The 12,187-nt window shown below is 22.5% G+C and overlaps 2 protein-coding genes across 10 annotated transcripts; both read left to right on the plus strand.

The window, feature by feature from the left end:
• The first annotated feature begins 8 nt into the window (after window positions 1–8).
• Window positions 9–2,677, plus strand: LOC122848110 (isovaleryl-CoA dehydrogenase, mitochondrial). Its single transcript, XM_044145948.1, has 8 exons — window positions 9–518; window positions 581–670; window positions 744–965; window positions 1,041–1,368; window positions 1,443–1,536; window positions 1,613–1,703; window positions 1,775–1,943; window positions 2,005–2,677. The coding sequence occupies exons 1-8, from the start codon at window positions 378–380 to the stop codon at window positions 2,136–2,138; spliced, it is 1,269 nt and encodes a 422-aa protein (XP_044001883.1). The 5' UTR covers window positions 9–377; the 3' UTR covers window positions 2,139–2,677.
• LOC122848119 (PDZ and LIM domain protein Zasp) lies at window positions 2,541–11,858 on the plus strand. Of its 9 annotated transcripts, none has more exons than XM_044145967.1 (10): window positions 2,985–3,798; window positions 3,959–4,089; window positions 4,361–4,514; window positions 8,036–8,191; window positions 8,539–8,589; window positions 9,081–9,169; window positions 10,510–10,654; window positions 10,729–10,761; window positions 10,998–11,075; window positions 11,345–11,448. In XM_044145967.1, the coding sequence occupies exons 1-9, from the start codon at window positions 3,688–3,690 to the stop codon at window positions 11,055–11,057; spliced, it is 930 nt and encodes a 309-aa protein (XP_044001902.1). In that variant the 5' UTR covers window positions 2,985–3,687; the 3' UTR covers window positions 11,058–11,075; window positions 11,345–11,448. The 9 variants fall into 9 exon arrangements, with proteins under 9 accessions (XP_044001905.1, XP_044001907.1, XP_044001908.1 ...); XM_044145966.1 differs by having other exon boundaries at window positions 11,342–11,378; XM_044145970.1 differs by lacking the exons at window positions 2,985–3,798; window positions 10,998–11,075 and adding an exon at window positions 2,541–2,761 and having other exon boundaries at window positions 11,342–11,853.
• Window positions 11,859–12,187: the final 329 nt, after the last annotated feature.

The following is a 12,187-nucleotide window of genomic DNA, read 5'->3' on the forward strand; positions in this document are numbered from 1 at the left end:
TGTGCCAGTGAAAAAAAGCTTGATCCCCGCATTGTTTATTTTGAATTTTTTTTTTTTAATAATAATATTAATCAACAAGTGGGAGAAATATATTTTTCATTTTATTAAAAAATAGGTCAAGTGATATCAAATCACTGTGTCTTAAAAATAAAATCATTAAATTATCGAGAGACAAAAACATGCAGGAATATTTATCAAATAATCAAAATGTTAATATATTCCAAGTTTTAATATGTTTATTTATTCGCGACTTGTGTTATCATGTGATTGATAAGACAATTTATATACACAAAACGATTCGGTAGAATTACCATATGTTTAATCCACTTGAAAATACATTTTTGCAAATTGAAAAATACTTTTATTATTAAAAAAAAATGATGGCTGGTTTGTATCGTAATGCATTAAATGTTTCAAGATTTTTAAAAGGTAAATTTGTAATAAATAATTCAAGATGTTTATCAAAATATTATCCAATTGATGAAAATATTTATGGATTAACAGATCAACAAAAAGAGGTTAGTTGAAATTACAAATAAATTATATAAATAAATTGAGCATTTTATTAATTTTTTTACAGTTGAGATCAGTTGTTTTTAATTTTGCACAAAAAGAGCTGGCACCAAGAGCTCAAGAGATTGATAAAAATAATAATTTTCCAGATTTACGAGTAAGTTAATAATGTATTTAATTAATTTGCAAAAATTAATTGGTAATTGTTTTTGTTGTTGAATGATGATTAGGTATTTTGGAAAAAACTTGGTGACTTGGGTCTTCTTGGTATAACAGCAAAAGGTGCATATGGTGGTAGTGATGGTACATATTTAGATCATGTTATTGTTATGGAAGAATTAAGTCGTGCTTGTGCATCAATTGCTTTGAGTTATGGTGCACACTCGAATTTATGTATCAATCAGATCAACAGAAATGGAACAGAACAACAAAAACTCAAGTATTTACCAAAGGTAAATGAGCAAATAAAAATAAATGTATATTTTAATTTTAAAAATAAACATTTATCGTTATTATAAAATATTTAGCTGTGTAGTGGTGAACATATTGGTGCACTGGCAATGTCTGAGTCTGGTTCTGGATCAGATGTGGTATCAATGAAATTAAAAGCACAAAAAATAAATGACTATTATATATTAAATGGTAATAAATTTTGGATAACAAATGCACCAGATGCTGATACTCTAATCGTTTATGCAAAAACAAATTTTAATGTTGAAAAATCACAACATGGTATAACAGCATTTATTGTTGAAAAACAAATGGAAGGTTTTAGTGTTGGAAAAAAATTAGATAAACTTGGAATGAGAGGTTCAAATACAGCTGAATTAATTTTTCAAGATTGTAAAATTCCAGGTAACAAATACAAATTAATATTTTACTATTATAAAATTAAATAATTATTTGTTTTTTTGTGTTTTTTTATTTAGAAAAAAATGTACTTGGTCAAGTGGACAAAGGAATATATGTTTTATTCAGTGGATTAGATTTGGAAAGACTTGTTTTAGCAGCTGGACCACTTGGGTAATTAAAATTAATCAAAAAAAAAAATATTTAATTGTTGCTTTTAATCAAAAATGATTTATAAATTTTTAAAAAGAATTTTACAAGCATGCTGTGATGTTTCATTTGAATATGCTCATACGAGAAAACAATTTAATAAAAAAATAGCAGAGTTTCAATTTATCCAGGTAAATATATAAGCTTGATTTAAATTAATTAATTAAAGCACTAATTAATTGTTTTTTCTATTTGTTTAAAGGGTAAAATTGCAGATATGTACACAAGCCTCAGTGCAAGTAGAAGTTATTTGTATTCAGTTGCAAGATCATGTGACACTGGACACATTAATCGAAAAGACTGTGCTGCTGTTATATTATTTTTAGCTGAAAATGCAACGAAAGCAGCTCTCGAATCAATACAAATTCTAGGTAATATAAAAATAAATTAAGATTAAATTACAAATTAATATTTAACAATTAAAATTAAAAGGTGGAAATGGATTTATCAATGATTATCCAACTGGTCGTTTATTGAGAGATGCTAAACTATATGAAATTGGAGCTGGAACAAGTGAAATACGTCGTCTTGTTATTTCACGTTCAATTACTGATGAATACTCATGAAAAAAGCAATTATTTTAATTTAAAAATAAACTCAAATCAATGATGACATTAAGATATATATTTTCAATCAACAAATGACATTGATAAATAATGATTAATAAATTATAATAAGTCATTCATTACTTAACAATAAAAATAGTTTTATAAATAAAAAAAAAAAAAGAAGTTTAATTGTGTTAACTTTGAGAGATAAATGAGTCACTAGAACACATTTTGTTTGAAAATTCAATTGAAAAATCAACCTTTAGCGCTATAGGTTGCTAATTTAAGGTGTTGACATCCTCATTTTATTTTATTTTTTAATGTCTGTCTTATTCTAAATGAGTCTTTTTCATTTCAATCAACATTGGTATTTATTGGTCTTTCTCACTCTGATCATTGTCACCAATTGGATTGATTTAAATACCCATTAATCGGATAACCGCCAAAGTAATTGGATCGGTTTTTTGTCGAAAATAATTTTTAAACAATTTATTTGTTTTTACATCATTGTTCAATCGAAACAGTGCCTGGTGTCAGTGCTTTTTTTTTTTTTTTTTACAATAATACAAATTAGCTAAATCATCAGAGATAACAGGATTATGGCACTTAAATTTTCAATTGGAAATTACTATACAACCTACGTGAGTCAAATAAATTTATCATAAATTTAATTAAAAATTAAAAAAACCACTTATCAACAAGTGAAGATAAATTTTTTTCATACAAAAAAAAAATTTCTATATCAAGATTGATTGATTTTTAAATTAATTAAACAAAAAATGTTTTCTCAATTTTAAATTATTCCGCCTTTTTAAATGCGCAAGATCAAAATTATAATTTTAACTTGGAACAAATAAAATATTTTAAAAATATATATATAAAAAAATTTTATTGATGCGTGTTGAATTGTTGATGATTTATGACAAGCTCTGTTAAATCACAGCTCGATTATATCAACAAGATTTTTATAGCATAGGGGATGATTGATCTAAAAAAAAGAGACAGAGATTATTGAGAAAGCAAATGTACATTACAAAATAAAAAAAAAAAATAAACACATTGTTAATAACAATATCATAAATATACACACATGTTTTAAAATCAATATGTGTTGTATTTGGCAATGTGGCAAAATGAGGCCACAATGAGTATGAAATAATTGTTATGTACCTCATTGTGAATATTGTGTAATATATATGTGTCAGTATCTATAACGTGATTTTATATTTCACCAGCAATTGAGGCATATTGGTAAATTGTATGCATGATAATTATTAGTTCACCACTAGCCACTGAACAGTGTACTTGATTTTTCTAAAATTTCCTCAATTTTTAATTTTTGTTATTAACTTTTTTTATCAACATCATCTACATCAACATCATCAACATCGAATTTAGTGTTATATTAATTTTTTTAATGTGAAAATTTAACGTTATTTTATGTTGTTTTTAATTGCCAAAAAAAAACAACAAAGTGATTTGAAATTTTGAAAATAAAAAAGAAGGATAAACAGGTAAAATTTTCTATAATTGTTGCTGATATATAAAAGGTCAAGGGTTCGAGAGCATGACGAGGAAAGATACGTTGGTATTGAAAATACAAAGACATCCAGGTCAACCTTGGGGTTTCCGCATTGCCGGTGGTGTTGATTTAGGCACACCGATTATCGTCACCCGTGTGAGTTTTAATTATTTATGTTTATTGTTGTCCTTGTTGTTTTTGCTGTATGTTGTGTTATTTATTTATTTTTTATTTATTTATTGACAAACAAATTAATGTTTTATATGTGGTATTTTTTTTAAAATTATTAATTAAATTTTTTGTTGATTTGTTTTAGTCTGAGAATGAAGACCTCCAGAAGGGTGACGTGATCAAGAAAATTGATGATTATGATGGTTCTGATTTGAGGCATGTTGATGCACAAGATTTACTAGTTAATACAAATTCATGTAAACTCGTTGTAGACAGGTTTGATATGTCGATTAATGGGTTTTTTTTTTAATTAAAAAAAATCAATTTATCGAAATTAAAAATCCAGCTTTATATTGACAAGTTTTTTAAAATTATTAAACAGATTTTTATATTTTCTTTTAAATATTTTTAAAACCTCACTGGCGACTTGATAAATTTTTTGAAAAATAAATTTAAATTAATAATTATAACAGTTAAAAAAAATGTTTAAAAAATATTTTTTTTTCCATTAAATAATGATTGATTTCTTTTTGAATGAAAAAAATAGGCAAAAAAAATCAAAAGATGATAAAATTCTTCCAAAAAGTCCAGTTCCACCGATGATGTCTCCAAAAGAATATAAAACTTATTCACCAGATCATTTTGAGCCACCACATGAGCATCTTGATGAAGTACGAGAAGAAAGATTTTACTTGTCTCAGGTAAAGAAAAAAATTATGAGTTGACAAATAGTTTTACTAATAGATTTTAGTTTTTTTAAATTTTTTTTATTTATAAATGTAGAATGTAAGGATAAATATTTTTTAAAAATATCGAAGGGTATTGACAAGGGCGTGCAACCTGATTTCACAAAAAAAATTAAAAAAAAAAAAATTATGCAAGCAAACATACAACAAGAGTGTGGCAAAATGCTGGGCTTGATATCTAATTTTAGAACAAAATAAAATGTCTATTTTGAAACGATCTAACACGTAGACTAGATGTTTGCAAAAAAACAAATATAAAAAAAAAAAAAACATTAACACATACATAAACATCAATTACACACTGAAAAATATAAAAAATATAAATCGAAAAAATAAGAAAATTAAATGTCAACGTATATAATGACAAACAAATAAAAAAAATTTACTGGTTTTTATTGTTTTGCCAAAAATTTAAAACAGTAAACAACTAAAATGGCTAATTTAAAATTTAAAAAAAAAATTACAAAAACAAGAATTATTTTTACACAATATATATATTTTTTTTGTTGATCATAAAAATCATGAAAAGTTTAAACAATTTGGTATTTATAAATATATAATTTTTTCCATTGAATTTTAAAATTTTAAATGGAAAAAAAAATATTAAATTTATTATAAATAATTATTGTAAATATGGCAATAAATTAAAAATAAAATTTTAATTAATTTTAAATTAAAGAAGTAAACAAAATAAAGCAAAAATATTTTCGATATAAATTTAAAATAAATTCGAAATTTAAAAATGTAATTAGAAAAAAATTTAAAAAATATAAAAACTATAAATCTAGTGGCTAGAAAACAAAACTATATATAAAAAAAAAATAATATTTTATAATTTTGATAGGTGGTTGAATGTATATGTGTGTTTGAGTAATAATTTAAAAAAAAAAATAAAAAAATGTAGGAGGTTGTCGACGATGATCGCATGAAGGTGTTTTTTTTTTGGATCATTTTGGATTGGGTGTGTTGGCGTTTAGAAGCAACTTGGAGAAGAGTTTAGTGCCATTCGTGCATCGAGAAGCATCGAATACAATAATTATTAAAAAATTATTAAAATATTATAATAAATAGACAAAAAGTGTACGATATAATTCAACGAAAACAAATTATTTTAAACGAATTTTTAGTGATAAATTTAATTTACATACACAAGTGTTAATTAATTTAAAATTAATTAAATTTCAATTATTTGTTTGAGTTATTATTTGAACAATAAATATGCCGGGATATACGACAACTTATCGTTACACAGTTGAAAGAAATCCAAAAGAAGAAGAATGTGCTGGCTCTTGGGTAAAAAAATTATAAATAAAAAAAAACAATAAAATTTTTAATTGTTTTCCTTTTGTTTATGAAAATTTCGTTTTTTTTTTTTTTTGATAATTTATTACGATGTGGTAAATGTCATTTAATTGTCAAGGTTTATTTGTATTTTAAAAAAATTAAATTTATTAACCAAAAATAAATGAATTTTCTAATAATAAAATTCAATGTCAAGAGCATAGAAAAATATGTGCAACGGGAATAGATGTTGATGTAGAAGGAGTAATAATTTTAACTTAAAACTTAGCTACGTTAAATTAAACCTTGACATATATATATTTTTTTTTTTTATTAATTTTATTTTAGATATTAAAAGAAAATTTAAATATTTAAATTTTAAAATAAATATTTACTTAAAAATTAAATTTTTTTTTGCATTTAAAAAAATGATTTATTAATAAAAAAAGGTATATTGTTTAAAAGAAAATTTCATTTAGTAATAAAAGAGCATAATTTTTATTAATTAAAAAAATTTTTATTAATTAATTTGAATAATCTTAATTAAAAGTAAAAAAATTATTCGAAATCGTTATTGGCACTCATACGGGGAAATTTACGGGAAATACGGGGACATTTACGGGTTTCACAACAATGTAATCAGTCCTACACATACAACGGTGGCTATGTTCACCGTAAATTCCCCCGTATTGAGTGCCAATAGCGTTACCGAAAATTTTAAATTATTTCGACGCGAAAAAAATACATTTTTACAAATAATTTGAAAAAAAAATTATCAATTATTGATTATTATAAATAATAAGAGATTAAAGGGTATAAATAGAGCTTTAATTTGATATGTTTAATGGATTTTTTGGAATAAAAATAAATCTTGAGTCATTAAAATGCATTGAGATGAAAGAAAAAGTATTAAGTATGCTCTTTCGATGCGTCTGTTTGATTTAATCTGCAAGCCAGCTGTCTAATATTGGGTTAGATAAATATTAATATACAAAAAAATAAGAGAAATCATTTTTAAAAATTTTATATATATTTTTTTTTATTTTAATGGACATAGTTGATGTGTGGCAATAACGCAAAGACGACAGAACTTGCGCGATATATTTTTGCCAGCTGTGAGCCTTCGGCTATTTCAAGAATATTACTGTTTCGTCTTCTGATGTTGCCCTGTAACATTAATTTTGACCTATTTGTCATTAACAAAAATAATAAATTTTTAATAACATAATATATATCGAAAATCAAATACATCAAATACAAAATAGAAAATTTTATAATGTTCAGGTAAATTATTTATTTAACAACAATGAAAATTTAATTTCATCACACTGTGATATAATAGTTTACATAAATTTATGCCAAAAAAAAAATACTTCAAATGCATATTAAAATATCTCATTCAATTGCCAACAAGTATCGTATTTCAATTTTCGAAAAATTGAAAATAATTATTTTATTTTTTTCATTCAATTTAAAATTCATTATCAAGCTGTAAAAAATTTTTTAAAAAAATATTATAAAAGCAAAAAGACTTTACAATTAGTAATAAAAATAAATAATCATATTTTTATTTATAAAAAAAAAAAATGAAATAGAAAATAAATTTAAAAAATGATAAAAATATAAAAATACATTTTCGTAATTTTTAAATCTTCAGTGATTCATGACAATTTTTTATAAAATTAATTTATTTGTTATTTTTTTTTTTCTTGTTTTCTTTATTTTTTTTAAATTTAAATGTATATATTTGTGTGATATAATTAAATATTTGAGTAATTTATTTAGATGTGAGCAAAGTCGCGCTCCCGCTTGGCATTTTTCCAAATTTCATTTTTCATGTTTAATATTTTATAATACGTATAATACACAAGCCATTATATATATCGAAGAAAAAAATAAAAAACTAAACCCAGTATAAATTTTCCATTGAAAAATTTAATTATTTCTATTGGAAATTTAAGTTATTTTTCTATTCGAAATTTTTTCGATTTATATTTTTCTTTTCGATTCGAAATCAATCACGTTTCGATTTTATAGAAAAAAACGAATAAAATCATCGAAATAATAAATTAAAAAATACATTTCAACTAAATTCATATAAAAAAAAATTAAAATAATTATTAATTAATTGATGAAATATTGCCACTTGATTTGTTGAATATTTAATGAATTAATTTGATAATTTTATTTTCCAGCCATATCGTACAACTCCTCTGGTTTTGCCTGGTGCAAAAGTCAAGAAGGATGCTCCACTTGGTGAAAGTTATCTTCGTCATCATCCAAATCCAATGATAAGAGCAGCACCCCATCATTATGAAGTTGCTCATCCTGAAGTTGCAATGAAACAAAAAGTAGGTAGTAATTATGGACGACAATTTCAATACTACGCATCTTATGTTGTTGAAATTAAATCATACAAATCAGCATAAAACCAATTTTAAAAAAAGAAAAAACATATTTACAAATTATATAGTATATATATTTTTATTTATTTATTTATTTTTCTTTCATTTAAAAAAAAAAAAGACAAAAAAAGAAAACAGCGATAGTGACATTTTTTTTTTTTTGTTATTCATTATAAATTAACTCATCATAAAATCATTTAAATTTAATTAATTGTATTAATTGCAAATTAAGTAATAATAAAAATCATTTGAAAATAAAAAATATAATTGTTAAATGGACGTATGATAATTAGGTGGCCGAAACGGTCTTGCAGCGTGTGTTGGGTCCAAAAGAAATTCCAAAGGTTTGATTTATAAAATTCATTGAAAAGCTTAAATTATTGCTTTTTAATATTAAAATAATTACATCATGCTTATTTATTGATTCTGCAGATGGATATGATTTTTAAAAATTTGCTCTAACTCATAAATCATGTAAAATTTTCTTCATAATAATTTTCGAATTTTTATAAAATAAATATCCAGATACTTTTTTTTTTTCATTTTGGATAATTGAATAAATCATCTGGATATTTAAAATTAATATTACAATTATTGTCAACGAATTTTGTAATAATTATACAACTGATTTATTAATTTTAATTTTTTTTTTTTGAATTTTAAGTATTAATAAAATGCACTATTAACAAATTGCATTTAAAATAATTTTTTTTTGAATCAGGTAACCCATTGATGAGTGGCCAGTGAATTTAAATTGATTTTAATATTTTAATTTGATTGAAAAATATATTTTAAAAATTATATTGAACGTATAAAGGAGATTTTTTCTTAACAGGTTGTCCATAAGCAATTCAATTCACCAATTGGACTTTACTCTGAACAAAATATTGCCGACTCAATCAAGTGTCAGGCCTCAGCAATTCCGTAAGTAAAAAAAAAAAAAATTGATAATCATATAATTAAATTAAAAATAATATATTTATGCTGATTTTAAAATTGAGCTTATTTTTATAGATAATTTAAAAGCATTTTAAAATTAAAATATATATTTATTTAGACAAAAATTCATAAATCATTTTTTATGAAATTAATTATGCCATATTTCATTGAATGATATGCTTACTGCACTTTTTTTTCTAAATTTATTTGCTTGAACTAATTGCAATTAATTTGATTACAAAAATAAATATCATCAAGTCATAATTAATAATTCATGACGAGACAAAAACACAACATCATTGTCATAAAAATTTTATAAAATAATTTAAAATATTTTTTCTAAATTTAAATTACGAGAAATATTATTTAGAAAAATAAATTAATTGGTTTTATTTATTTGTATTATTAAAGCCATTTTATTATTATTTTTTTTCAACATTTTTGATGTTAATTAATAAACAAAATACAATTTATTAATTTATTTATACTAAAATGGCATTTAAAATGAAAATAATATTTTTTAATTTTCATTTAATTTCTTTCCGTATTTTTGTTTAGAATTTACAATTATTTATTTTTGATAAATAAATAAATCTTTTATTCAATGAAATTATTATTGAAAAAAAGATATATATGTAATTTATTTTACAGCATATTCATTGATTTTTCATTTGTGAAACAAAAACGAGAAATTGAAGAACAAGCAAGATTAATGAAGGAAAGAGCACGTGAAGCTGCCTCTAATAATACGTGGCCCCAATTCAATAAGACAAATTAATATTTATATTAAATTATTATTACTATTAATTATCATTATTATTATTATTATCATTATTACTACTATTATTATTATATTGTTCATAATTATATAAGGATATAATATTATACAAGAATATTTTTGCTGATGGATAGTTGTTTATTAATTTCAAATTATTATTAAATTAATTTTTTTTCCCCCTTTCTAAATATTTATAAATATTTTTAGAATTTTTTTTTCTACCATTTTCCATCCTATCACAGTGTCATTGCATTATAAAAATTGATTATTCATTTTTTTTTTTTTTTAATTGATGACTGCTGACTTGATAATAATGAGACAATTTGACTTGTTTTTTTTTTTTACTTTATTTTTTTTTCATTTTAAAAAACTACTAATCATTTTTCTAAAATTTATATTAGTTATTATTATTAACAAATATTTTAATTTGGATGAATATTTAAAATTTAATTAAAGAGTTTTTGTTGTTTTTAATTTTTGATTTGAAATAATTATTAACAATATGAAAAATTGTATATTAAAAATTGTCATGATAAATTGAATGTAGTGGAAATAAACCAGTCAAGTATGATCCAAGTAAAAGCGAGGCTTACAAGGCACTTCAAGAAGAGCAATATGGTGATAATTATCAGGAAGTTAATCAGCCAGCTCGTGGTGGTGTTTTTGCACCTCAAAAAGCTCATCACAACAGGGCAAGTATAATTTTTTTGGATTATTATATTCTATTTGTTACAAATTTATAAATAATTTTATTTAAAATTTATAGGCTGCGCCTCCAAGAAGCCCAGCACCATCACATGTAAGTTAAATTCAAAAAAAAAAAATAACATATAATTTTGTTTATAAATTATTCTTTATTATTTTAATTTTCCTGTTGATAATAATTATTTTGATGACAACTCATTTGTCTTAAAATTTATTTCCTCATGTTTTTTAAATTATGTGAAATTTATATGTTTAAATTCATTTAAAATAACATTTAATTAATAAATTTGAAATAGCAAATAAAATGAAAACAATATTTGTCTGCTCAAGGGTGCAATGTATCGTCCTTTTCCACTTCCTTTCGTTAAGGACCGTGTCAATGGATACTAAATTATAGTCATCAATTTTGTACGTTTATTGTATATTTTTAAAAATAATAATTACCAGAGTTGCGTGTTGTATCATTTCTTTAAAAAAAAAAAAAACAAAAATCTATTATTTTTTTCTCTTATTATTTTTTTCATTTTATTTAATTTCATTTGTTGTTTGTTTATTATTTATTTATTAATTTGTATTGTTTGTATTAAAAATTTTGTGTGGCTTAATTTAAAATGAAAAAATAATATGTACCTAAATTGTTATTGTAAATATTGTTTTTTATATTTTTTCATTAGCAGGCAAGTGCACAAAATGACGAGGAAATAATTCATCAAAGCAACAGTTTTAGAAGAATTATGTACAGTGTTTTGGGGCATACCGATTATTAATTTATTTAAAAAATATTATAACTATGAAGAAGTTGAAGAAAATAAAAGAAAATAATATAAATAAATAATTATACTAAAATTTATAAAATTAAGATAATAAAAAAATAATATATTAAGAAGAAGGAGAGAAACAACATACCATCGTCAATTTTTCAATTTTTTTTTTAAATTCAAATTACCTTATTACTATTTGACAATATTATTTCGATTTTTTTTTTCATCTGATTATTATTGTTTATTATTAAAATTAATTTTCCTGTTATTTTTTTATAATTTATATATTTATTATGTTGATAATTAAATTGGCAATATTTTTTTTTCATTGAAATTCATTTATTAACGTCTTTATTGCATAATAATTTAATTATTAAATTTATGTAAATTAAATTTAAAAAATAAATAAATAAATGATATCTAAATTGTTTGTGGACTTATTTTAATTGTTATTTAATAATAAAAAAAAATTAATTTTATGATGAAAATGGCAAAAGGAAAGTTTTTGACATACTTGATAGCGGTTTAAAGCACCGTTTTTTTTTTTGAAAAAAACACATGCGGAGAACCATGTGAAAAAAATAATTTTACCACGGAGAAATTTTTCTGAAATTAACAACGAGGAAAAAATTTCTCCGCATGGGTCAATTTGGGAGAAATTCGGAGTAATCACGGAGAAATCCGGATTTATCACGGAGAATTCAAAGTTATCACGGAGAAATTCGGAGTTATCACGGAGAAAATCGAAAAAATTCAGAA

The sequence above is a fragment of the Aphidius gifuensis genome, linkage group LG2, assembly GCF_014905175.1.
Source record: "Aphidius gifuensis isolate YNYX2018 linkage group LG2, ASM1490517v1, whole genome shotgun sequence".
In the NCBI taxonomy this organism is placed as follows: domain Eukaryota; kingdom Metazoa; phylum Arthropoda; class Insecta; order Hymenoptera; family Braconidae; genus Aphidius; species Aphidius gifuensis.

Coding starts and splice junctions, on each gene's coding strand:
- LOC122848110 (XM_044145948.1), top strand. CDS start 378: ATGATGGCTGGTTTGTATCGTAATGCATTAAATGTTTCAAGATTTTTA. Junction 966..1,040: donor AACTCAAGTATTTACCAAAG/GTAAATGAGCAA, acceptor TAAAATATTTAG/CTGTGTAGTGGTGAACATAT. Junction 1,944..2,004: donor CGAATCAATACAAATTCTAG/GTAATATAAAAA, acceptor TAAAATTAAAAG/GTGGAAATGGATTTATCAAT.
- LOC122848119 (XM_044145963.1), top strand. CDS start 3,688: ATGACGAGGAAAGATACGTTGGTATTGAAAATACAAAGACATCCAGGT. Junction 3,799..3,958: donor CACCGATTATCGTCACCCGT/GTGAGTTTTAAT, acceptor GATTTGTTTTAG/TCTGAGAATGAAGACCTCCA. Junction 8,192..8,538: donor AAGTTGCAATGAAACAAAAA/GTAGGTAGTAAT, acceptor TATGATAATTAG/GTGGCCGAAACGGTCTTGCA.